Source organism: Coturnix japonica, chromosome 1, assembly GCF_001577835.2.
Source record: "Coturnix japonica isolate 7356 chromosome 1, Coturnix japonica 2.1, whole genome shotgun sequence".
Taxonomy (NCBI): Eukaryota; Metazoa; Chordata; class Aves; order Galliformes; family Phasianidae; genus Coturnix; species Coturnix japonica.
This window is the reverse complement of record NC_029516.1, coordinates 105,947,429-105,974,736: the sequence shown is the minus strand read 5'-3', so window position 1 is coordinate 105,974,736 and position 27,308 is coordinate 105,947,429. Positions and strand designations below refer to the sequence as shown.

Here is a 27,308-nt window from a genome sequence, read left to right as displayed (position 1 = left end):
GTTCTCTCCGTCGTTAAGGCCGGAACTCTCCACATTGTGACGGCTACGCCACATTGCGGGCGCGCTCGTTCTCGCCCCTCCCCGCGGCGCTGCGGGGCGCCGTGCAGCCCTCGGTCCTCCTCCCCGCCGGGTGGCGCCGTGTTGGAGGCCGGGCTCCAGCGGCCGGAAAGCACGAGTTGAGCCGCAGCCCCGGCCGCCCCGTTCCGCCCGCGCGCAGCCGCCGCTCGGTTCTGCCTCCTCCTCGCGGGAGCCGCCCGAAGGCCCGACCGCCCGCAGCCAGCCCCGCGCGGCGCAGCGCCCGCCGCCATGCCCAAGAATAAAGGTGAGGCCTCCCCCGCTACCTCTCCCCGCCGCCGCCGTCTCGTAAAGCCGGGCCTGGGCTCGGCCCTACAGGGGAGGCCTGCGCTTCGCTCACGTGTGGCTCGCCGCAGCCCGGTGCCGCCGGGCGGGGCTGCGAAGGGGCTGAAGGCCCCACGGCCGGGCCTAGGCCCGACCAGCACCTCGTATCGCAGCGGGTCCCGGGCCGTGGGGCAGGGCGGCCAAGGAGGGAGGCGGGCAGGGCAGGGCAGGCTGGGCCCCTCCGTGCCAGCGCTGCCGCATCCCGCCCCGCTGCTCGTCAGCGGCGAGATTGTGGGGATGGGAAAGAACAGACCGCTCCTCCATGTCCCCATAGAGGCCACCTGATCCCGTCGCCACGTGTGTGGCTTTTAAACAGCGCCGTCATGGAGCGTGGGCTTACATACGAGGATTCGGTGCTGCCATAGCCCCGCTCCAGTCCGCCCTCTTGCTCCTTGGGCTGGAACAGGGTGTGCGAGCTGCAGTCCCCTACCAGTACATCCGTGCTGTGCGCTGTCAAAGCAGCCGGTGCGTCTGAAACCACCGCAGCTCTGCTCTTCTGATGGGTGTTACCACCTGCTTACAAACAAATGTTAACATCTGAACAGGTGCTCGAGATTGATAGGTAGAAAATGCATCAAAATCCCCTTGTTTAGCTCTTACGCTGTTGGCAGGTAGTAATGCAAGTTCTTTTCTTCTCTTGTGACGTTTAGGTAAAGGAGGTAAAAACAGACGACGAGGTAAGAATGAGAACGAGTCAGAGAAAAGAGAGCTGGTGTTCAAGGAAGATGGGCAAGGTGAGTTTCTGAGTGTGGTATCACAGTGCTGCTGCTTCGGTCAGATACTGTGAGTCACAGACATCCATAGAATCCTTAGAGTTGGAAGGGACCTTTACAGTCCATCTAGTCCAACTCCCCTGCAATGAACAGGGACATCACAGCTACATCAGGTTGCCCAGGGCCTGATCCAGCCTCACCTTGAAAGTCTCCAGGGATGGGGCATCCACCACATCTCTGGGCAACCTCTGCCACTGCCTCACCACCCTCGCTGTAAAAGAAAGACTTTTTCTTGCCTCTAATCTAAATCTACCCTCTTTGATTCAACCTCTTTGAGACTGAAACCATTTCCCCTTATCCTGTCGCCACAGATCCTGCACATTGGAAGCTGGTGCTCAAAGATAGCATCTGGGTGTCTGAGGAACTCAAAAGCAGTGGGGAACAATGATAGGAGTCCTTTGGGTTGCTGTATGTAGCTGGTCCTGGTACTGCTGGTAGCTGCTGGTTGTCCCTTGGATGCACGGTCCCACTGCCAGTTCTGTGCCAGCTGTGTGGTGTCTTGGGATCTCTTGTGGAATCTTTGGAGTCACTGACCTGACTAAAACAGAAGCTCTGTTCTCTCACTGTCCTTTGTCGTCTTCACTAACTTTCTGGGCAGGGGATGGGACACCTGGGAGCTGTTAGAGCAGGAGCGAGAGGCGCAGCCCTTTCTTGGGTGCTGTCAGGTTCAGTGAGCGACAGAAGCGTTCAGCTGGAGTTTGGTGGCCAGGATTCCCTTGTCCTCTGCCTTCCGATGGCAGAGATCTCACCTGCCCTCTGGCTCACCCTGCCCTGCATGTCATGCTCTGGCTGTGGCTCACCTATACCTGAGCACGTGCATAGCCACCAGCTAAGCACTGGGACCAGGTTTATTAGAAACACTGGCCAAGCAAATTTCAAATCCCAAGCAAATTCTGTGTACTGAGATCTGCTCAGTTTGTAATATCATGATGCGGTTTGTTGGACTCTCCATCTTGTGCCGTGGGAAGATTTTTGAGTATTGAAATATAACTCAGATGAACTGAGAGTATTTTCCTGGCACGCAGGGATGGTCGGGTAATGTTATTCTCAAAAGCCACGTTATTTTCTGCTAATTGATAATACGTTAAGTTGCAAGCTTTAGTAGTGTGTTGGAGAGAAGCTGCACAGCTTCCAATCGAAACCTGTATGTACAGGGATGCCTTTCAGACAGAAGAATAACAGCTTTATCCATAGATTCTCTGCAGGCAGGACTGGGAGTAGTGGTGGGGGTACCCAACCTGTACCACATCCACCTCTTCCATCAGTGATAAAGTGGAGTTTTGACAGTACAGGAGCTGTTCTGCTGTAATAAACTCTTGAGTGTGACACATTAGCTCTAGAAGTTCCCTTTAGGAAGCATTTAGAGGAAACCAAAGCATGAGTGCAACCAAGAGTGGCCGCTGGTCACAATGCTTTCAAGCCAGTGTCAGGAAGGATACAAAAACCAGCTGCCATTGTGGCTGATGAGGGGTTCTCTCCAGGTTGGTGGCTGATAAAATGTTACAGCAGAATCTGGTTACATGACACAAGTTACTCTGTGTCTCCATGTTATTATTCTCTCCTACCCTCTCTTTCAGAATATGCCCAGGTGATCAAGATGTTGGGCAATGGAAGACTGGAGGCATTGTGTTTTGATGGCGTGAAGAGGTTATGTCACATCAGAGGGAAACTAAGGAAAAAGGTAATTCTGAAACAGTGGCATTATGCGCGATAAGGAATGGGAAACAAACTAAAAAGAGTAATGAGCTCTTTACAGTAAAAATAGTAGCTCTATTTTGCGCTTAATACCTGAAACATTGTTTTTAATAGTAAACTATTTTTTCTTGTATCTCCATTATCTGGGCACAGAAATAGGCAGTTGGGTTTTTGAGTGCAGCTCCGGAGTTGAAGAGCCCCCTTCAGTAGATGCAGGTACCTCAGAGGAGGTTTCAGGCTGCTTGTGAAATGCTGACCTTTCACATTATGGAAACTTGAATCACATTTAGATACCTTCCCTGGCTTATTCTTTGTACCGGAGAGGGAAATGAATGTTACTTATAATCATCTTCTGGCTGGGTGACTTATCTGAGAGCAGTTCTGACAGGGGCTTGAGGCAAACTTAGAGCTTCCACAGGCCCTTCAGATGCCATCCCTTCTTTGCTTCATCAGTTCCTAAACTATTTTAATGCAAAGCTGATCTGCAGAACTCTTTGCCTCCAGGGTGGTGTCTGTGTTGTCAGCCTTAACTTCAGCACCTCTGGATGCTGTGGTGCCATCTCTTACCCGTTCTGGGTGTTACATCTTCATCCTTTGCTGGTGTGTGGTACGCAGGTGTTCCTCTCTCATTCTGTTCCCAATAAAAACAGAATCACACAGAATCACAGAATTGTAGGGGTTGGAAGGGTCCTCTAGAGATCATCGAGTCCAACCCCCCTGCCAAAGCAGGTTCCCTATACCACAAACACAACAGGCAGTTGCTGTGTTCATTCTGGATTGTTCTACCCATTAATTCTCAGGGGCTGATGATTGCACGTATTTTAGTATCACTGTGAGCCCCGCAGGTTGCCAGCAATGTGTTGCTGCTCAAACTGTTGAAGGTAATGGAGGATGTTCCCAGATAAATGCTGCGTACTGCAGAATTCATTTGTCATCACAGAAGGCTATTCCTCATGTCAGAAGAAAGTCCAAACAGAAGCATTCTCCATCTGCAAAAAACGAGCTACCGCGGGATAGGACCATCTTGTGTATTTCTTTCAGTATATCCTGTTCTGTGGGTTTCTGAAGGCTTTGGTTTGATGGATTACTGCAGCCAGTTACTAGGAACAGCTCCATTTGTTTCCTTGGGTTCCTGACTGATTGATTCTTCACCAGCTCCTTCACCAACTTTTTGGCTGTTGCTGAGCTCAGCTCAGAGGGATGGCTCAGTGCATTAGTTATGCTGTTCTCTGGGAAGTAATGACTTAATAACCACCTTGTTGGCTAGAAGCTCTTCAAAGAAGCCTGATTTACCTTCATAATAGCCCCATAACTTGCTAAATAATAGTACTGGTATTTAGGAGCTTGATTTTTCCATGAAAATATGGATTTCCAAGTTATTGGGTAGAAAGTGAAAATGGTAAGTGTACTGAAATGCTTGATGTTGTTTAGTAAAATTAAATGTGCCGTGCTTTTGTTTTTCATTATACAACAAGAAGTTGAATTCTTCCAATACAGCATATGCTTACTCTTTCAGGTTTGGATAAATACATCTGATATTATATTGGTTGGCTTACGAGACTACCAGGTGAGCATTCGATGCGGTGTGTCATTGAAGTAGCTTACAACCAGCTTTGTTTAGTGTGAAGTTACAGCAGGTATCCTGAGTAAACTCACATCTGATTTCACTTGGATTTGTCTTTGGTTACGCTAAATCAGGACTTTTAGTTTCCTTGCGTTGCAGAGAGGTTGTCTTGAGTAGATGACAAATCCTGGTTAAACTTGTTCTTCCAAATGTAATTGCTCCCTCAGATGTTGTTGGCAGCCACTGTGGCCTTATTAGCATCACACCCAACCTTTCATTTTTTTCCAGTGTTTGATGCTTGGGTCCTGTGAAATAAGGACCAAGCAGAACAAAACCGAGTATCTCCCAGCGCAGATGAAGATATTCTACAAAGATTATCTCTTATTTTTAACCTCAGAATTAAAAATAGAGAGAAATGAAGAAGATATTACTGTTCTCTAAGTAATACAGGTGTTACTAGTTTACTGTGCTTCTTAGGGAGGTTTTTTTTTCCATCATAAATGACTTAATGCCTTCTAATAAATTCCTATTTAGGATAACAAAGCTGATGTTATTCTAAAGTATAATGCAGATGAAGCCAGAAGTCTGAAAGCATATGGGGAGCTTCCAGAACATGGTAAGAATGTTTTCATTTCAAACTGGAAGTTCATGTTGGACAAGAATATGTAGCCTATCTTGACTTGGTATGAATGCTCTCCTTAACTTTCCGAATGCCTTTTTTTAGCTAAAATCAATGAAACAGACACATTTGGTCCCGGAGATGATGATGAAATCCAGTTTGACGATATTGGAGATGATGATGAAGATATTGATGATGTAAGTAGTAGACGTGTTCTGTGTGACGTGTTTGAAACCGTAATCTTTGACAGTGAGCTGCGTTCCAATGTTTTCTGTGGAAAGTAAAGCAATATACATATGTTCAGAATAGCTTAAATCAAGGATTTAAGAGTGTTATGGTGCTTAGTGTATCTATGTGCTTCAGGGAGTTGTTCCTTCACTTCCTCAGCTCCCGGAATCCTTTTTGGAGTAAAGCAGTTCAGTACCTTTTCTCAGACAAGCCTGGCAGATGTTTGAGCCAGAGAGTGTTTCAGAAAGGGGTGTGGACATGAGCACACCAGCTTTCTGCTCTCTTTTCTGTTGTGTTGTCCTCTTCTAGTTGATCACTATGCAGAGCATGCACACTTAGTTTCATACTATTAAAATTTGAGCAGTCTTCTCAATACCTCTAAGGTGCTCACAGTCAAAGTCGTTTGACCCCAAAGACAGATTTAGATGGCAGTAGCTGTCCAAGTGTTTGTGTGTATGTACATGTATGTACAGGGAGGAGCTGCAATTACAGGAGTCACCAGCTAGATGTATGGACACAGCTGGATATTGAAGGAGCTGAATGCAGCCCCAGGTGCTGTTCTCTGAACTGTAAGCTCATTACAGCAAGCTCATTATGGAAAGCAAAGTAGATGATATAGAAGGTTTAGCTTTCTGTTAGGATTTCTTGGCATCTCCTGCTGTGAAGGCTAGAAAGACTTCCCAGGAAGACTGCACGAAGGCTTGTGGGTCAGCTCCCATGTTATGTAGGGCACCTTTGGACAGTTCAGTTGAAGCAGGATGAGCCAAGGACTGTGTGAATGCAAACTGCATTGGACACAGTTTATGGAACAGGTCATAGTTCATGGAGAAACTGCATCAAAAAATGTGGCTTCTCTGTAGTTTTAGCAACCTCACCATCTCATGAGAATCAACTGAAAGATTTTTCAATGGTTTTAAGTTGAAAAAGGGAAGATTTAGGTTGGATGTTAGGGGGAAGTTCTTCACTAGGAGAGTGGTTAGGGCCTGGAACAGGCTGCCCAGGGAGGTTGTGGATGCCCCGTCCTTGGAGGTGTTCAAGGCCAGGTTGGACGGGGCCCTGGGCAACCTGATCTAGTAAAGGTGTATGTTTGGTGGCCCTGCCAGGCAGGGGGGTTGGAACTACATGATCCTTTAGGTCCCTTCCAACCTGGGTCATTCTGTGATTTTTGTGGGTCACGTTGTTGTTGTTTTAATTTTTTTTTTTAAAAAAAAGGTCTTAAATCTCTGGTTTTGGCTCACATTCTGCATTTCTTCAAAGTCATAAAAGCTGCACCTTAGCAGTACTGGAGTTGATGGTAATCATGAGTTTGCAGATTGTCACATTTACTTGTTACTGCTTATCGCTGACCCGTAGTTACTGACTATGCACACTCTTACAGTAGTAAAATTGATTACATATCAAATTACAATCTGCTATAAAGTCTTTCCTAAGATGTTGTGCTTTATTTTGCAGTAGTGAGATGAATGTGTGCGGGGTCAGCTGGCTCGGGAGATAATTAGTAACTTACTGAGCCTAGTGAGTTAACTTAATTGGATTGACCATTCAAACTATTGTCTTATGCTTTAAGTCTTCATCTTTTTAGTTGTTTCTCTGAGATGGTAATAGGACCAGTTCTCCCTATGCTTACATTATTTTTACCTCATTGAGGCTCTTCATTCAACCATTTATTTCAAACTATCCAAAATCTTGATGAATTTTTCTTCAAACTCTTGAAGAATGCACTTTGAACCTGTCAGTGGTTGAGCTTACTGTAGCTGGAAACACTCTGTAGTACTATTTGCTTTTTATAATGGAGCCCTTGTAAGGTCCTAATGTGATAAATTGCTGTATGAATACTTCAGGAATGCAGTTTGCAAACTAATGGATTGCAATGCGGGATAATCATAGAATTACTCAGTTTGGAAAAGACATCAAAGATCATCAAGTCCAACCTCAGCCTAACCATAGTACCCTAACTCTAACAACCCTACACTAAATCATATCCCTCAGTACCACATCCAAACTGCTCTTAAACACAACCAGGGATGGCGATTCAACCACCTCCATGGGGAGCCTATTCCAGTGTTTAACTACCCTTTCTGTAAAGAAGTGTTTCCTAATGTCCAACCTGAACTTCCCTTGGCACAACTTGAGGCCATTATGTATTGAAGTGAGCAGCTGTGATTATTTTCAGGTTTCTCAGGTATGTTATATAGTACGAATATCATGCTGTAAGAAAAGAAGAGATGTAAAGTGACAAAATAAGAGTAATCTCTCTGAGAATCATCCCAGTCTGCCTGGATGTGACTTTGAAAGCCATAGTCAACATGAAAGACCTGGTGGAACCTTTCCATTGTTGCTTATGTCAGGAGAATGGTCAGAAATCTTCATTCACTGAAATTGTTTGGATAGTCAGTACTTGGGGTTGTTATCATTAAACTCCATTTGGGCTTCTGTTCTTGAGAGCTGTGGGCTTATTTATGTTTGTGCTACTTGTAAGAATGCTGGCATAGCTGTTTCCCTACACAACCATAGTATCATAATGTTGGTGGTGAGGGCGTAGGAGGAAAGTAATTGTTCACATGTTAAGAAAGGGGGGATACAAGCTGAGGGGAAAACATTATTGTATGGAGCTCAGGGAGTTTCCCGTTAAGATGTAAAAATAGCTTAAAGACAGAAGTGATGAAAACTACATGTGAATGAAATTATTTCTCTTTCTTTTTACTTTTCAGATCTAATTTGGAGCAGAGGTTTACATTCCAACTTTCTTCCTCCAAGGATTGTTCTACATTGATATTTTGGTTATTTTTTGGGTGAAGTACCTTTCTTTTAAGAAGACTGAAAATTCTTGGTAAAGAGTGTAGTTTGTTACATCAAAAGGATTTATTTTCAATGTTTGTTTTAAAGTATTTATATTTCTTTAGAAATGGATAATGCTGGATTATCACAAAGGTTAAATGAAATGCCACAAATATTTTCTCTTCACCAATTAGAGCTTTTAGCTCCGGGTATAAGTAAGATACAGAGACATGGGCTGTAAAAGACTCTGGTTTTCCCCTCCTGTGCTTTCATCACTACAATTCCACTTAAACTTGTATTTTGAAATAAAAATTGTTTACCCTGTAATTATCATGAATTTTGATTAAATACCCAGTTCAGATTAGTATTACAATGTACTATGCAGCGTCTGTCCTTATACCCCTTGCCTTGATGTTAACTGTAAAAGATTTTGATAATATAAAAGGAAGGCAGAAATCTGCATTTTAATTCGTAATGCATGAATCTGCTTTTCACGTCTCGTAGCATGCTGCTATTTTTATACTGATTTTGATAATTCAGAACGCTCGTAATTTCAAAGAAGCAAATTTGCCACAGCACATGGGTAGAGGAGGAGTAATGGTAAAACATAAGCAGCATCTTCAATTGGCAGTTGTTAAAGACTGTCTTGGATGCTTAGCTCTCCTGTCTGTTCAGTAGCTAAGCTGTAGTTGTGGATGATGAACACTGGGTGGCACCCAACAGAACAGGGATGAGTTCATACGAACTTGGTTCTGTACTGAAAAAATACAACCTAAAATAGTTTTCCCCCAAAGCAAATGCTTAACATTCTTGATATGTTAAACATGTAGAATATTTTTACATTATAGAAAGGGTTATGTTAAGAGTAGAGTTTTATTTTAATCTTAAATTCCACGCAGCTGAAGGTACAACGTTAAAGCTTCTTGTGAACTTTGAATAACAATATAAATGAGAAATTAAATTTGTGTCAGACGTAGGAAAAGAATCTTTCCATCCAGAATGAATCACTGAAACAAACTAATGGGAAGATTCTTCTCCACCTTTGGACTGGAGGAGTCAGTTGAAGCTGAATAAAAACTAACATCATCATGAAAATATCATATTGTGGTAGCCTTAGTTTGTTTGTCTTCAGTCATGTATTTAACAGCTCTGAAAGCAGGATAATGGAAAGCTTCCTTTTGTGCCATAAAGATCTGATTCTTGACACTTGTATTCGTTATACAGTCTTTTTTGGTATGCTGTAAAGTGACTGCCCCAATAGATAAAACAAAATGTCTGTAAATACGGAGTGGCCTCTGTGCTTTATGGGATTATTTTTTTTAAGGAGGATTTCTGCATTAGGTTTGACTTCTCAGAAAGTGTCTTTCTTTATCGTTTTCCTTCTTTACAGTATCTGTTATTCCTAAAAGATCACACAATAACAACTATTTCTTAGTCTTGAGTAGTTTAGCCAAACATTACGTGGATTTGAGAAACTCATGGTAAGAACTTGCTACATGTTGGGAAAATGTGCTACTAACGTAGTAGCATTTGCCTCAATATTAAAGTATATTAAGTTTCTGTCTTTTTATGTCCGTAAGGTTCAGTAGTGAATCAATGTACAAGTTGTAAAGTTTCAGGGCAAGGTTTATAAGCCATTCCCTGCCTTGAACAGTCCATCGAGCAGCTCTGAAAATGGGTTAGAAACTCCCCAAACCAAGTTTGGGTTCCAAGTGCGGAAGATTTCTATGCAGTAGAGGCAGCAGAGAAGTTAATGATTAAATTACAGTCAATGTTTACCCAAGGTACAAATACAGAATTTATTCTTGCCAAAAACACTTTTGTACATATAGGAAAAATGTAAAGTACGTTGTCGGTGGTAAGAGAAGTAGAAACAAATATGCTGCTGTTGCAAGAAACTGATTTCAGTGTACCAGAATTCTCTTGTAGAAGATGCTTCAGCTGTAGGGCAGAGATGAAATTCTGTTCCTCACAAACTTGTTTCCGGTCTTTATTGGTCACAGGCTCCTGTCTGGCCCACCCAAAACTCTGTAGAGCCCTTTAGGAAGATTCCTATTCAACCATGATTTTCTTCCTAGTGCTCTGGCTCAACACCATCTCACCAATTTCATGGTGGGCTACTTGGTCTTTCTCAAATAAAAGTCTTCATTCTCTGTCCACTGCCAGAGCCCCTTTCACAAAGCAAACCAGGCAGCTTTGTATTGTCCCTTTTTCTTCCAGAGGTAAAAAGCTGCTTGCTCAAAATAGGTCTGATTTCAGCGTCCACATGCAAGGAAGGCAGGAGCTGCCAGGTAGAGGAGTGCAAGATTGATGACTGATGCCACGAAAGGTGGTTATTTCTATGTAGTTTTTTTTCTAATAAGACTTGTTTGACTTTGAGAACTGCTGCTGGCTTTTCTACCTGTAGTATGAAACCATAACACAGAAATTAAAAGGTGAATTTTCTGCGACCGAAGAGTAAACTTTGTGTTGTCTGTTTCCCACTGAGAGTTTAGCAATTAAAACTTTGAAATAGGTTTTTTGTTTGCTTTCCATTGAACCAAATCTTTGTCTCAACAGCCTTTAAGAGTGGCAGCATTTGTTTGGGCACCCGTAGTGCTTTTCCACCCTAATCCTTTGCACTGTCCAGACACTCGTTTAAAAAATGTATGTGGTTTTGAAGAAGCCCTCGCTTCTCTCCTTCCTCAGGCGATTGAGGAACTGGTCATCTGTGGCTCTTTGGTGCTGCCATTTCCTTGTTGCAGTTTATATGTGTAAGTATAGGTTACTGTGTGCTGTATGCGCTACCATGTGTAGATGTGGCTCTATGTTCAATGGCCATAAGCAAATACATGCTTATGGCAGGGTGGCAGTTTGCTCAGTGTGGTACCTGCCTGTGTTTCTAAGCAGGTTCTTCACAAGGAGTTGATAGGACTTGTGGTTTCTCTGAGTCGTTGCTGGTGCTGGAACCGCTTCCCTCTGGGGCTGTGAGGTGAATCTTGTTTCCAGCTGAGATGTGGTGTTGAACCTTGTTCAACAATGGGAGCAGTCAACCTCGACTGTAGTCATTTGCTGTTACTGAACATGCATACTGCAAGACTTGAGAAAGCTGAAGTTTCTTGGAAGGTCTGTGGGAAGAGAGAAGTGTTACTGTCTGAAATATCTGTTCCTTTTAAGCTTGGTGCCTTTTCGGTCTTTGTGAATATCATTGTTGGCAATGCTTTCTTGTTCTGACACAAAATGGATCGTAAGGATTTATTTCTCTGGATGTGCATGCCCTTTGGGAAAGAGGAAAGATGAGCAGGGATGATGCCTTTCCTTCTCCATCTCCTTCCTTATCACACTACGCATAAGTAAGTATTCCTACTGATGAGCTCAGGTTGCTTGTGCTGCATCTTGCCCATCAGACGTAATGCTGAAGATTGACCTTTTACAATCACACTCTCAACCAAATGGAAGCCAACTGCAAGCACGAGAGCCTTCGTGTAACTCCATCTGGGAAGAACATACTAGCAGTAAAGTACTGCTAGAAGCATCTAAACGTTTATTTCTCTTTTCAAGTGCTTGTTTTGTTTATGGGCTACCTTTGGGATCCAGCTGCTTAAATTACACTGATTATATTGTTGGACTTTAAACACCTAGAACATTTAGAATCAAATTGAGTGGGCAGTCTCTTGTTCTCACTTGCTTATGCATTGTGCAGGATGTCAGCACCACAGTTCCAGTAGTTTGCATGCCTTATTGACTGCTGTGATAGGCCTGACATCTTGCACTTTTAGTCGTCCTATCAGTTAGTTTCTTCTTCTTGTTTCTTGAATGTGTTTGTAGAAAGAAAAAAACATTGCAGGGTGGTTTTATTTACATTCAAGATGTTAGCTCAAGAAAGGAGAACTTCATCAGAAGCTGAGAGATTTGATAACTAATACGGGACCTATTTTTCATCACTCACCTAGCAGTAAATTTTCTTTTTGGAATGCTTAACGTGTAAAAGTGTACAGTCTTTCCCATGATAGAAGCAGGCAGCATTAAGTGCAGTGCCTCCCACCTGTGTGCCAAGGCTGTTGTGCTACCGAAGTCTGTTCTGCGGTTGCTACCATTTGTACTGCTTTGTCAGCACTACTCTCCTTTCATGGCTGGCTGATTTTATTCCCAAAGGATCATAGGCAAAATACTGTTGTATGTTTGGCCTGTGGAGGGAGCAGATGAGCTGCCAAAATACCACAAACAACATCCAACCAACACTTGCAAATTCAAGTAAGCGGATTGCCTCAACCTCCTCATTAGTAGAGTTTCTGTTACGGAGTTCTGGGGACTCTGAAGTTCCTGGTGTCTGCAAATAAGTACCACCAGGAATGGAAACACTGGGGATGTTTTCTTCTGGATTCTTGAAGTTGGTCACCTTTCTTAAGAACAAGCTGATTCCAGTACGCAGGCATGGATGGAGGTGCAAACCTGCCAGTGAGAGAAACACTTGATGGGTGCTGCTTCCTCCATTTCTAGTAACAGTGAAGAGCAGCAGATAAAGAGGAGGATCCCTGCAGGACACTCATGTCTGCCTGGGCTGTTTGCTCTGCCACAAGTGGTACCGTCTGTCAGAATGGATTCAGCTTTGTGACAACCCTTGAAACAGTGTTGACAGCCCTTACAGTTGCTGTATTTAGTTGCTGTACTTACAGAGGAAAGACAAATCCTTGAATTGATTGTATTGCTTTATTTACTTATTGGATTATTTATCAGTGGTCACTAATGCAGCTGCTGGAGAATCAAAGGGGAAAAAAAACCATTGAAAATCTGAATCTGGTTTAGAGCATGGAGAAATAATTAGAATAAATGACTCGAGTCCCAGTAGCCTTCAGTTAGATAGAAGAAAGCCTGACTATTTCTGATCATGTTGTATAGATTGGCATCCTCTGACATAACCTTCAGTTTTTCATCCTTCAAAATAACCTTTATTCTTGATTCAAGAGAATTCTTCATTCAGTTTTTCCCTTATTAGTCACTCACACAAGTATCGCTGTGGCATATGAAAGTTATTTTGCAGTCTTGCATTCTATATTCACAGTGCATAACAAGGTTTATAAAATGTATTTTCATCTTCCTGCAAAAACCATTTCTCCTGGCGCAAAGTTTTGAACTTGTGATTTCCCACTTAATTGTTGGAGATCCACTTCAATGCCATGGCAAAGTCTTACCACAGGGACAGCTATGCTGTGATGAGAACAGATGATATCACCTTTCTGTTACGTAGTACTGGGTCAGCAGCTGAAGTTTTCTGTCCCTGTCTGCTCCAGCCCCACTAGAAGGCTCTTCCAGTATTCCCACAGTGCTACAGCCATCCCAGCTGAGACTGCCATGTTGTTCTAAATCACAGAATCACAGAATGACCCGGGTTGGAAGGGACCTCAAGGATCATGTAGTTCCAACCCCCCTGCCTGGCAGGGCCACCAAACATACACCTTTACTAGATCAGGTTTGCCTCAGGCCCCGTCCAACCTGTCCTTGAACTACCTCCCAGGACGGGGGCTTCGCAACAACCTCTCCTGGCAGCCACCTGTTCCAGGGGCCCTGACCACTCTCCTAGTGAAGAACTTCCCCGCTAACAACCAACCTAATCTTCCCTCTTTTAACTTAAAACCATTGTCCGTCTTGTGGTCCCGCCTATGTTTGTCAGCCTCTGTTCTCGAAGATGCGTTTACCTTTGCCGATGTCAAGGTGTCTCGGGTAGAATGTTCCCTTTCTAGTTAGGTACTGGAAAGGCTGGCTTAATGGAGGTCACGCCGATCGATTTACTTGGCAATCACTTACTTTGCTCTCTCAGGCTAAATGAACGAACCCGTAACTCGCCCTCAGCGCTGTCCTCAAAGGGGAGTGCTTATACCAGCCCCCTGATCATCTTCGGTTGTCCCTCGCAACAATATCGATCGACCCTATTCCAAAATCACATCCAAATGTACTTTTTGTACTGAGGGACTTACCTAACACCTTGACATTCAGTACACTCCAGAATCGGGGCCTCTAACAAAGAGTCCGAGTAGAGAGGGACAAAATCCACCTCCTTGCCTACGTCTCTGCGTGACCACCCCCTCCCTCCTGGCCGACCAGTGAAGACCGAGGTGAAGAACTCATTCAGCACCTCAGCTTTCTCTTCATCTGTTGAAGCCAGTTCTCCTTTTAAACTTACCAAAGTAGGTACGCCCGTTTTGGCTTGTCTCTTCTGGCCAATGTACCTGTAGAAGGTTTTCTTATTGTTTCTGACGTCCCTTGCAAGTTCAGTTCTGCCTGTGCCTTGGCTTCCCTGATCCCATGTCTGCAAGTCCGGACGGCATCCCTGTATTCTTCCCAGGTGACACAGCCTTGTTACCAGAGCTTGTAAAGGTGTCCTGCTGTAGCTTTCTATAGGACTGAAAATACCAAGGGGGAAAAAATGTTCACACAGGCCTTTTATCTGTCCAGCTTTTGTGATGGAAATGGACAGACTTGAAGAAGCCATGTTTTCCCAATACACAAATATTAATTCAGAGCGGAAGACTTGTAATTACGTCTCTCCATATTGTTGAGATTTCCCAAGAGGCTTTTTGCCGAAATCTTTTATCATGAGAAGTATGTCATTGTGGGAACAGCATGTTGTTCTGAGTAGCTTGATGTGCCGTAATAACTGTCCTTCCTCTGAAATTCTATATTGATTTTTACCTCACCTCGTGGATGACTGTGGTAAGAGCATCAGTGAGCAGTTTTCCCAGTGACATGGTGACATTCCATGATGCTCATTGGTCCCTCTGTGATTGCCCTCTAAGTATGTTTCATTTTTCTGCCACTCAAAATTATGCTTTCCTCAATCAGAGGGTGTGTATGTGCGTGTAACTGGAACTCAGACGTATGCAGGATGAGCTGTTCAGCTCATCTTCTGCTTTCTTCCAGAAATTTCAAAGGATCCTGGAATGTTTGCAGGCTGTGTGCCGTGGCTAATTGGCTATTTTTCTCAATACTTTAATGTTCATTCCATAGTTGGAAAATGCTTTGTCAAGCCATAGGCAACTTAATGCTGTTCAGAAATATTCTCAGAAGTGACTTGTATGGCAGCTACATCAAAGAGTGCTCATAACTCACAGGCTGTAATTCTGTAAGATGTGTCTTATCTCAACACTTAATTTACTGAAGCCTGCAGTTATTCTTCTGTTAGAATGAAAACTTTCCTCTTTTCCTCCTCCTATTGCTCGGATGTGATGAGAGGGTGCGCCTAAGGGAAATCACTAGCACAGTAAGTAGATCTGGAATGTACTGTGCATGGATTTTCCACCCACACCACTCTATATCTTTTTCCATTGTAGATTAAGCTCGGATTCAGAAAGCCAAAGGCAGCAAAGTAAGGTTCTGGTCCTTGTTCTGCTAGATCTAAAAATGTTCCTGGCTCAAATAATCACAGCTATGAGTAGCACAATGGGAAGGTGGCTTTGGATAGTATGTTTTGAAGAATACCTTTTTGGTGCTGTGAAGTGAAGGCCAGGTTTATTTCAGATCCCTATTCAAAGCCACCAGTGTGTGTATGATACGTACAACCCTGCAGAGTCAAGGTGTAGGGTTGGAAGGGACCTGGGCTGCTCATCCAACCTCCTGTGCAAAGCACATCCACTTAGAGCCTGTGCTCTGTCCTTCTGCTTCCTGAGCATTTCCAATGATCGAGGTATGACATCTGTGGACCACACGGTCCAAGGTTTTGTCACTTTCATGGTTTAAAAGAAGTAACGGTTTCCTTAAAAAAAAAGTACCAAAAAAGTTTAACCAAAAGCATGTAAACTGAGCTGACTTGTGAGAAATAAGCATTTGAAATAAATAAGCCCAAAAATGGGCACTGTATTCTAGACTGAGTCTCAACGTAACAATATCCTTCATGAGGCCTTAAACATTTATCAGGTGTATGATTTTAAAGAGTGCTGGTATTTACTCTTCCTTTAATTGCAGTATCATACTGTATGGGTATCTCTTTTCTTGTCTTACTTTAGAAGATGTGAGGTTCTTTCAAGAGTGTTACTGGTGGGCCTCTATGTATAAATCTCATATTCACATACACCAGACTCCCTCTCCACCTCCCTGCTAACCTAGAAGGCACCTAACTTTCTGCTCCATTCCCCACAGTACTGTTCCTTATTTAATCTGGATGCCAATAACAGCATTTGAAAATGAATATACTGCTTTGAAGCATGTTATCAATCTAATATTTCACTGAAGGGAGTGTAACTTTAGTCAGCTGCATTTGTAGTGGCTGAGCATTGCCTGAAGTTTCTAAAGCACTCACTTGTTCCCCAGCCTGCTCAGGGTGTTCCATACAGATTGCCTTTATGTTCTGAAGCTGAGTCTCAGGTTTCCCTGGAAGGTTTGTTTGTGGCTGAGCCGCTGGAGCATTCACTTTCTCTGTATAACAGGGCTGGAACTTGGCTCCAAGAACCAGAGAGCTCCCATTGAATTCCCTGTTAGAGATGGTGACCGAGTGACTGTCTCAGTGCGGGAGTTGCATGAAGTTACAAAGTGAATATACACTATTTTTTGTGTGAGATTTAGGCTGGATACGAGGAAGAAATTTTGAACAGTGAGGGTGGTGAGGTAGTAGAACAAGTTGCCCAGAGGTGTGGTGGATGCTCTCCCACTTGGAGACACTCAAGGTCAAGCTGGATGGGGCTCTGAGCATCCTAATCGAGCTGTAGGTGTCCCTGGTCACTGGAGGGGAGTTGGACCAAATGGCTTTTAAGGGTCCCTTCCAGTTCAAGTTGTTCCATGATTCTACGAAAGTGTTTCAGTATATCCTTGGGTACTTGGCTTCTAGAATCTGCCAAGTAGGTGCTTGGCATCTCTCCTGTAGATGCAGAATCAGACTAACTGAGGCAGGAAAGCACCACTAGAGATCATCCAGTCCAGCACCCCTGTTTAAATCAGGGTCATTTGATCCATTTGCCCAGAGAAGGTTGTATCATTGCTCTATCAGCAGTAGAAAAAAAACAAAAAACAAAAAGAGAAACAAAAAACCTTTCTATGTAAGAGAGTTTCCCAGTATTTAAATTTATGCCTGTTAACTCTTATCCTTTCACCAGATAACTCTGAGAAGAATCTGTTTCTATCTTCTTTACTCTCCACACCACCTTAGCAGATACTGATAAACACTGATAAAATCCCCTTGAGCCTTCTTTTCTTTAAGCTAAACAGTCTGAACTCAGCCTCTCCTTGTATGTCAGATGCTCCAGTTTCTTAAACATCTTTGTGACCCCTCACTGGACTCACTCCAATATGTCCATCCCTTCCTTGTATGGGATGATCCAGAGCTGGACACAGCACTTCAGTTGTCTCACAGCACTGCTGAGGGGAAGGATCACCTCTCTTGACCTGCGGGCAGTGCTCTGCCTAATGCAGCTCATGTTGCTGCTGGAATTCTTTGCCACAAAGTCACCTTGCTCATTCATGTTCAACTTGTCCACCAGGATTTTCCAGGTCCTTTTCCATAAAGCTGGTCAACCCCCAGCCTGTACGTGTGCATGAGTTTATTGCTCCTCAGATGAAGCACCAGGTATTTCAACTTGCTTAATGCCATGAGGATTCTGTTGACCCATTTCTGCAGCTTGTTGAGGTCCATTTTAATGACAGCACTTCCATCTGATGTATCAGCTGCTCCCAGTATTGCCACCTGCAAATTTGCTAAGACTTTGTCCCATCATCCAGGTAATTAATGACGACTTTGGGAGGTGCTGACTTCCAAGTACACTACTAGTGATTGGCCTCCAGATGGACCTCATGTCACTGATCACAGCCCTTTGAGCCTGGCAGCTCAGTTAGCTTCCAGTCCACTCTACTGTCCATTTATCTGGTCTCTATTTCATCACCTTATCTATTAAGATATTCTCAGAGACTGCACTGAGAGTCTTGCTCAAGCCAACATAAGCATCTACTGGCCTTCCTTCTTTCACCATGCCACCTGCGTGATCTCATCATAGTGGAGGCACGATCTCCACTTTGTAAATCGATTCCAGCTACTCCCAAACATCTCAATATGTTTTGAAATCTTTTCTGGGAGGATTTACCACATCACTTTCTCATGAACTGACATGAGGCGACCTTCCCTGTAGCATCTTGAATCCTCATCTTGAAAACAGGAGTGGCATTTGCTTTTTTTTCCAGTTCTCAGGAACCTGCCCTGATCGTGGTCATCTTTCAGAGCTTAGCAGGAGTGGCCTCACACTGACACCAGCCAGGTGCCTGAGTGTGTGTGAGTGTACTGGGTGCGTCACATCGGGTGGCATGTGGTTCTAGTTTCTTGTGGCACAGCTGCTCTTGTCCTCTCCACTGGAGACATTATGTCTCCAGTGAAGCCTGTCACACTGATTCTAAAGAAAAAAATCCAAAACAAAAGGAAAAATTCAGATGTGTAGGACATACGGATATATACTACCCTCTGTGGATGTTTGTTTGTTCATTTTAATTAAATAATAATTAAACTCAACCACCCTACACCTCTAGACAAAGACAAGCAAATTTGTGTTCCCCTGAATATGGTAAAACAAGTTCTGCTAGTGGTGTCACCTGTAAATCCTGTTGACTATAAATGACCTTATTGTCATTTGCCTCAGATTATGGAAATCATAAACTCATTAGCATGGCAACTTGCCTCTTACAAGTATTAACAAAAACCCACTTTTTAGATCCAAAGTATGTAGGTCAGTTTAGCTCACTCCCTTTTTGAAAGATTTCCCTTCTGTATCATCCAGTATTGGGGCAGGAGTCTGTGGCCGCATAAATATTCAAAGAGATAGGAATATAATGCCTTCGTAGGTCTAGTTTCTTCAATTTCCTCTTCTTCAGAGGATGACCTAAAGCTTTTTTACTGATGATAGAATAATACTAATCAAACTAATTATTAATTTAGGTTTTTGTTTAAGTTGTGGCAGAAGAAAACCCGAGTCTATATTCACATTTTAATGACTACATAATTTAAGCCAGAAAGATGAGTGGGTACCATGGCAAGGAAATGAGGGATATGTGGCTTGAATGCCTTTCCTCAGCTGACGTTTCTTGCTGCACTTGTATCATCTCCACAAAGTGGGTTGATGGGAGGTGTTGTCTCAGTTACACAACTCACCAAGGTGTTACCCATCTGCAGAAGTGTCTCTTTCTGAACAGGCTAGGTGACAATCTTCTACCACCATTCATGTGAACAAGTTAATTAACAGTTTGTTCAAATAATAGGGTCTTAACAGTAAGATATCATGAAGATATCTAAGGCCTGCTGCAAGGTCTGGTTGGAAGGCACCTCTTGAGGTTATCTTTGAACTGGATTAGCTCAGCACTGCATTATGTTCCTCATGGCCTTGTCTGAGTCTTGAAAAGGTGTCAAATGTTGTTCCATCCCTCTGATGTAATGCTCAACTACCCTCTTGTTTATCCTAATGCCCACACTTCCCACATATATAGAGGCAATTTCTCTTTCTTAGAGTAGCTGGCACTAACAGGAAGAGTTTGGGTCTGTCACTTTTATAATAATCCTTCGAACAGTTGTAAACTGTTGTTATATCACTTCTTAGCTTCCCTTTTACCAGACTAATTCCAGCTCCTCCAGATTCTCCTCCATAGCTTTCTGATAAGCTCTCCACTGAACTCTCCCATTACATCCCTCTTGACAAAAGGCATAGGAAAATGTACACAGTGTTTCAGGTATGGCCTTGCCAGTACCAGGTAGAAATAATCAGCCAAGTTCATGTATTGGCCATGCTTCTAACGTACCCCAGTGTACAGCTTCTTTTACAAGAGCAAGATCAGTGCTCACATTTGATCTGGAGCACACTGTAACCCTCAGAACTATTGCCCAACCTGTCACTTCCCACTATGTACCCATCCAGTGGATTATTCCAGCTGTTCCAGGTGCAGAACTTCATACCTCTTATATGGATCACAACATCTCTGTCCAGTCCTTGAGGTTCTCAGGGGTCCATCTGGGCTGAACTTTCCATTTCTGCTAATTTAGTGCTATCTGCAGATCTGCTGATAATGAATTCTGCGCTGCAGTCACATTGTCAATAAAGGCGTGAATACGGGTGCCAATACGGACCCCAGGGAACTTTGCTAATTAACAGCCAAATGTTGACTTATTGAGTGCTATCCTTACAGGCCCATGATCCATACTGCTATCAGTCCATCTAAAAGTCTGTTTGTCCGGTTGTACCAAAGGGCATACTGTAATCAAGGTACATTACACCCACCCCTCTGCCTTTGCTCATAGAGCCAGTCATTTTATCATATTAGGCAGGTCATAAAGGACTTATCTTCCAAGACCAACTACCCCTGACTATATGCTCCATGTCCTTTAAACTGCTTGAGGTGAATCTGACTACTTTATAGTTCCCTGAGCCATTCTTCTTGCCTCTTTTAAAGACTGGCAGTGGCATCACAATCATGAACACAGGATCAGGAAGGCTACCCAGCAGCTTGTGGGAGAAACCCAATGCATCTGAACAGATGCTGTTTCTCTCGTGCCTAAGTTGGTTCTCCCCTGCTGGCTGCCTGTTACTTGTCCCATGGACAAGCACTATGGAAGTTGGTTTTTGCTCTGAAACCGGTAGGAAAAAAAAAACAGACATTGAGTAATCTAGCTTTTTCAGTGTCATCTATTGTCACTATGAGCTTATTTTCCTTGAACTTGCTTCTCCAATTAGCATTCTGCAGAACCTCTCTCGTTCTTATCAGTGCTCCTCAGCACTTTCAGCTCCAGCTGGGTTTTGGCCTTTCTGATTTTGACACTAACGTTGCTTAACTGTTTTGCTGCCTGCCTTTGTTTCTGCCTCTTCACCAGTCTCTTCTTCTGTGCTAGCTCACTAAGGAGCTCCTCACTGGCCATGTAGACCTTCTGAAACTGTTTGCTCCCCCAGAGTCTCAACTCTACTGCTCACCTTCCAGCCTTCCGTTCAGCCCCAACCTCCAGGATATCTTCTCAGTCACATCAGCTTCAGCAAAGAGCACTCTTCTTTGCAGCTTAAACAGGTCAGGAGCTTTTAAAGCAATAAATAGCAGTTGTAAGTTTGAAAACATACTTTCACATTTCACATGAGAAAGATGTAAACTTAACATTACTCAGAAAACAATAATAAAAATACTGTACTGAAGAATCACTGGGAGCTCGTAGAGAGTCTAAGGGTTGGATTTAGGCAGGGCTGGAGATCTCTGTCATGTCATTTTGAAAAGAAAAGAAGTATCTCGAGTAATGGTACAAGCTGGGAAGGGGTCAAGTCTCCAGACTGGAGCTGCAGGACTTACCCATTCCTGGATATGCTCACAGGACTCCATGCTGAAGTAACAAGATACATGTAAGAGCGCTACAAAATCTTTCTATCATATGGCAAGAAGAAATACAGGTGTTCATACGCAGAATAATTTCTTTTGTTGTTCCAAGTGAGTAATTTTCATTATATTCGAATGAATTGGATTGAAATTAAATTCTGAAATGACGATATTCCCATTGAGTGGAAATTCTCGTCTCTAAGATCAATTTTTCCAACCAGTTGAGCAAATTGTGTCAGAATATTTTTTTAATTTGAGCTTGAAGGTTGAGCAAATGAATCTTGTCATTATCAGACATTAATTTAGAAAACTTTGAACAGCCTAATATAGAAAGTAGAAACTAAGAAGTGAGACTGTCATATTGCAAGATACTTAGGTGAAATGTAATTTGATATGATTTGCAAGGCAAAAAAGAAAGACTAAATTGTCCAAGATCTGGAATTCAGAAAATACACTAAATGACTGTGAAAACATAATGGATTAGGTACAGTTCTTTGAGTTATTTCCATAGAATCTGTAATTCCGATTTAACTCACTGGCAACTGCCGGATCTTTTTCTTTCCTCTTTACATCCCTTCTATGTCAACTGCAGAGGTCTTAAATTGTATTTGTAAAGATTTATAGATGGCATTCACTGTGTTTGCTTAGTTACAACTACTACATACTTCAAACCTAGAGGAAGCGACACGATCCATACATTGCTGGGCTTATAGCATGGAAGAAATGTGATCCTTAGTTGTGTGAGAGCAGTCCCTCACCCATAGAATTAATGTAAGTTAATGTTTGATTAACATCTGACGTTCACTCAAGTTTTGAACTGTACAACCACCTAAATACACCTCTCTGAAACTTACATTAAATCATTTCACAGTTGATACACTTTAGATTTCTTTGCTGACTGTTTACAAAGCAAAGTATCTGATTTTTCTGTTCAGAGGCAGATCGGTGATTTGTTGTAACTGTGTTAGTAGAGCTCAGCCCGAGGATCCGTTTCATTCCCAATGAGCGAGTTTTGTCAATAAAACCCTCCCCCTTTAGTGTTTAAATGTTCTGTATAATATCCTGTACTCATTGATTTGAGGCTTAGCTACCTTTTTTTTCAAATACCACTTGCTTCGAAATTATTGATCTCATTTTAATCACTAGGAGACCTTCAGACTGGATCTATAGGCATATTCTGATTTATCATGCTTTGAAGCAACCACAGAATCACTGAGACCAGTGTTGTGGTTATACCGTTTTAATGCACCAGATCATGTGGATGAGTACATGTGCTGGGCTGTGGAAGCTAAGGCAGAATGATAATTGACAATGGAAGTAAATAAAATCCCTGTTTGTTGCATGCAGAGAAGCATTCCTGAAGCACACAAATAGTTTCCAGTAGTGCTCAGGAATATACGTCACAGACACACGTAGGTCTGTGTTCAAGAGGTTTGTATCCCTACCATAGTCATAACTTCCCTTCAAGATGACTCGCTTAGAATCACAGTATCATTAAGGTTGGAAAAGACCACTAAGATCATCTAGTCCAACTGCCCACCTACTGCCAGTATTGCCCACTAACCCATGTCCCTAAGTACTGTGTTCCTTTCCTTAAACAACTCTAGGGATGGTGACATCACCACTTCCCTGAACAACCTGTTCCAAATGCTCAAATCTGCATTTATAGGACACTATTCTAATAAAATAAATAAATAAATAAATAAATTCTCCACTGACTGTCTGCCATTCAATGCAGTATAATTACTATTCAACAATAACTAAACTTAATTAGTTTAATGCTATTTTGAGCATTCAATCAGAGTAGAAGTATCTTAGGATTTGATGTTCCATAACCTTGAGGACAGCTCACTGTCACATAGATGCGGATCGGTTCCTGTCCGTACACAACCACCCCCTGTATGAATAGATGCACTGCTGGGGAAAGAGTGCTCCTTTCCCTGGCAAAGCGCGCTTGTGCAGCTAGACAAAAATACTACAAATAACTGCAGGCAAATATCAATCACTTCAGCAGGTGGTGAAGAGAAACATAAAATACAAAATGCGTTTCTATGGCTGCAGGGCAGACATTCCTTCCTTCGCCAGCGTGGCTTATCTTCCCCTGCCTCTCCAAGCAAATGCTATGACTGTGTCACATCCTGTTAGAGCATGAAAAGCAAGCAGAGTGTTTGCCTTTTCTGTGCCTAATACAGCAGTAAGGAACCTTTAGTTTAACCTCAGAATCAAAAGTAATCCAAAATGCATCTAAATCTAGTTTGTTTGCCCCCCAGTGAGATCTGGCCACTGTTCTGCAAGGTAGTTGATAACAGAGCTCTCGCAATTTGTGGCTCATGATGTTTTGAATCCCGAGAACAGGTATTGAGCAGTAAACAAGGATAGGCTTATTTTAGGGTAAATAGGAGGAATAACACGTATCATCCTTTTAATGAAATACTGATGAAAAAATAATATTCCGTTGGAATCAGGTGTGAAATAGGTTTGTGTTGCATTCCACTGCTGTTTCTCCCACTGCTGTGCTCAGTAAAGAAACATGCGTAGGCGGGTCTGTGTTCATACACGACTTAAAGTGCCTGCGCCATCAGTAAATAACGTGGGACAGGGTGATGAGATAAATTATCTCTCTGTTCTTTCACTTGTTTTTGTGCACCATTGGTGTCAACCTCTTCCAAGTCAGGACGCCCTAAATGTGTGACACCAGTGAGAGTATGCTCCTGTTCAGAGCATACAGGGAGCGTACAGCATCATATATAGCATAGGATATTAATGTAAGAGATATGTGATTTAGTATAATGCAGGATTTTTTCAAGCCTGTACTTTCACGTGGAGAAGAACCAGTATACTTTTAGTGAGCCAAATTCCAAATACAAAGCCATCCATTATGATTCATCCTACAAATTATTTTAACATTAGGCTGACATTATTCATTGAATGACACTTCCTAGCTATGTAAGTATTTAAAAATAAAGCAGACAGATGTAGCTCAAGCTTCTCCAGACTGAACCACATGTTGGTCCTGCTCCTCAGCTGGGGGAACCTGAAAGGTAGTTTAATTCCTGCAGGTAAGCTGCCCTTGGCTCCTCAGGCACAGAGAGACAAACAGAAGTAGAAGCCATTTCACCAGGGCATGTACAGCTGGATTTCTGAAAACATTCAGAACTAAAGGCAGACTTCCTTTAGAAATAACACCCTTCAGAAGTGTGCTTTTGAAAGAGAACACCATTTTCCTGTTGATACACAGGTTTGAGATTGACACAACCAGGACATTTCATAGAAAGGTTTCAAAAGACTGGGAAAATAAATAAATAAATAAATAGATAGATATTCTCTATGATCACAGTGCTTCTAAGTTGATTAATCATTCAGCAGTCTGGAATAACTATAATTAGCTATACCTGTCGCCTGTCTTTGGTTTCTTACACAAGTGTTACATCTCTCTTTTTAGCTTTCCAGTCGTGTTTTGACTTTCTCGGAGGACATCAACTTATCCAGCAAAGAGGAGTCATTGTCTTCAAGAGAATCTGTGTTATCTGCAATAAGACTTCGGTGCAAGCGCTCTGTTTCATTCAGAAGTTGTAAGAGATGAGGCATTACCAATGAGGCATTAGACCACTGGGAGCTTTAGAAAGGAAAGGACAATTTTGAAGCTACAGTAGGCAAACACTGCTTTGGAGAACTGGATTTTACATCTCTGACATTCAGATGTTGAGTGATGCTAGGCTGGCTGATTAAAAATGGCAGCAAGGAGCAGAAACTCGGGAGATGGGTTGTGTAGGAGATTTGACTGTTTTGCTAAGGGCTCGTCATTCAGTGTCCCCTTAGGAGCAATCCTAGGAAGAGAGAGATTTTGTTGCACAGATACAACTGTAACATACAAACATAAAAATAAAAATTAAAATAATAATTAAAAAGGTAAGATCTTTTTTGATAGATTTTGCTCTAATGTCTGCTCAGGAGGCAAAATTAACAGTCCTGCCAACTGCTTTCTGCCTACATCTTCAAGATCTTTCTTATACCTTTGTGCTGATTTACTCTTGAGATTTTCTGAGCCCTGGACCCATGCGTGCTTTGTAGCTCATGTATGACTATCCAGACAAATCTGTTTAAATAAAGCATCTGCTGAAAACCTGTAGTAATTTCTAAAAATTTCTAAAAGAAAAAAATACATAGAGGTCAGCATCAGACATTAGAGTCAGAAGATTCAGGACAGACAGCAAAAGAAGATTAACTCCAAGGAGTGGAGATAGTTCTACCCCTGATAGACTGTGTGTAAGAGGCTGATGACTGCACCTATTAAATTCACATCAAGTCGTTCCAATCTACTCACATCAGTCCTTCCCTCATGCTGAAATAGGTGGCTCAAGATGGACCTCTTTGGTCTTTTGGTGACTGTGTGGATTTGGAATTTCATTGAAGCCTCGTTTTGCTCCCAGTAGCACTTTTCTCTGTAAGAATAAACAGAAGTTATCTGAAAGAAGATATCATGTTTGTAACTGTTAACAGAGAGAAGCATCTAAGAACTGGACTACAAAGTTGGAGGTAGAAAGAAAAAGTCTATGGTGCGTAAAAGGAGACCTTGTAAATGTTTTCCACAAAAGCAACCCAGCATATTATTGATTTTAACCAAAAGAGCATGACATGTCATAGAATACATTTAAAAATCCTTTAAAATAAAACCATCTGGTACAAGAGTTTCAATCAAAGAAGGATCCAGGAGTTCTTTGCCAGCTGGGGTGCCCAAGATGGCGTCCCATAGGCCATGCTGTGGACAGCTCTCATAGGAATGTGTACTCATAGTGGGGAGCTGATGGCTCAACAACCTGTCAGCCCCAGCACACAATGGGGTTAACAAGCAACTGCAGGCACTCCAGATCCATTGCCTTCTGTTATTTCTTCCCCTGGTGTTAAATATGATAATAGCACCACTTCGACTTAGAAGGATGTTATAAAGTTAATTCATTAATGCTTGAAGAAGCTAAAATGATGACATGAGAGTACCGCAGGAAAGCCATCAAGGAAATTAATGAACCTGCCTTCGAGGCAGGGTTTGAAGAATGTACAATAAAGATGACATGAAAGGTTCCACTTTACATGATGAAAATGAACACAAACACTGAAGAACTATATATTAATTAAACACCGTCCTTTGCACTGAATGAGGCAGGAGTCTTGAGGGAAAAAAATAGTGAAAGTGATTTAAAGACTGAGTCACATCACATAACTTACAGTGCTGAAGAAGAGTTTTTTATCTTTGCTGCTTTATTTTTTTTAATTTTTTTTTTCCACTGGCTGCTTTCTTAAGTTTTCTCTAAAAATCTCTTCTTTTTCATCGCATGGCTCTTAGGCTGAATGCTGGCCAGGCTGCAAGCAGCCATCAGAGACATTATGGCATAGGAGACTACTTATGTCTTAGTGGGACACACTCAAGGGCTTCACAACCGGCTGGCAGCCAGTGTGAGCCAGCTCATTGTCCCCAGGACACATCCTCCTGTTGCCCTATCTGTACCGTGATACCAGCCCTGCCTCCTACACAGATATCCCAACAGGTGCCCTCATATCCCCTCCTCCAGCTTCATGGCTACATTTCTCCATCCTTGTCCCTTGTATCTCCTTCATCTGTATCCCGTTTTCCTAATTCCCAGTCCTGGAAACTCACCTCATTTCCTTTCACTGGGCACCAAGCCCATGCAATTTGTGCTGGACCAGCTGTTCTTATGAAGACAAACTGAGGTTCCCAGAGAATCCTTCTTCATTCTGAGGGCACTGCCAAAGGATGCCCTGGAAAACAGGAGGCACTCCTACAATGAGACATGCAAGAATTTTTTTTTATAATGTGAACGAAGTGGTACAATGTCATCCCTAGACAGGTAGAATCACTTCAAGGGAAACCCCCATATAGAAGCGTTGCCTGAGAAATGTCACTTGAAATAGTTAAGATTTGACATTAATATACAACAAAAATAGA

The 27,308-nt window shown here is 42.6% G+C and overlaps 1 protein-coding gene and 1 long non-coding RNA gene across 3 annotated transcripts; one reads left to right on the top strand and one right to left on the bottom strand.

Annotated features, from left to right (window-relative positions):
- Positions 1 to 79: 79 nt before the first annotated feature.
- On the top strand, positions 80 to 25,469 carry EIF1AX (eukaryotic translation initiation factor 1A X-linked). Of its 2 annotated transcripts, XR_001559581.2 has the most exons (8): positions 80 to 322; positions 1,050 to 1,133; positions 2,750 to 2,853; positions 4,384 to 4,434; positions 4,966 to 5,047; positions 5,156 to 5,247; positions 7,990 to 8,108; positions 24,789 to 25,469. XR_001559581.2 is itself a non-coding variant. In XM_015885290.2 (7 exons), the coding sequence occupies exons 1-7, from the start codon at positions 307 to 309 to the stop codon at positions 7,993 to 7,995; spliced, it is 435 nt and encodes a 144-aa protein (XP_015740776.1). In that variant the 5' UTR covers positions 80 to 306; the 3' UTR covers positions 7,996 to 9,338. The 2 variants fall into 2 exon arrangements, 1 of the variants encoding a protein (XP_015740776.1); XM_015885290.2 differs by lacking the exon at positions 24,789 to 25,469 and having other exon boundaries at positions 7,990 to 9,338.
- LOC116652422 lies at positions 20,867 to 27,241 on the bottom strand. The gene is made up of 3 exons (XR_004305425.1): positions 27,000 to 27,241; positions 25,671 to 25,788; positions 20,867 to 21,057 (listed from the first exon to the last, which is right to left on the bottom strand). It is a non-coding gene; the product is annotated as an uncharacterized LOC116652422 (long non-coding RNA).
- Between the last annotated feature and the right edge of the window lie 67 nt (positions 27,242 to 27,308).

Excerpts from the sequence above, each read along its gene's own strand:
- EIF1AX (XM_015885290.2), top strand. Across the intron at positions 1,134-2,749 it reads GTTCAAGGAAGATGGGCAAG|AATATGCCCAGGTGATCAAG; the intron begins GTGAGTTTCTGA and ends CCTCTCTTTCAG. Across the intron at positions 5,048-5,155 it reads TGGGGAGCTTCCAGAACATG|CTAAAATCAATGAAACAGAC; the intron begins GTAAGAATGTTT and ends GCCTTTTTTTAG.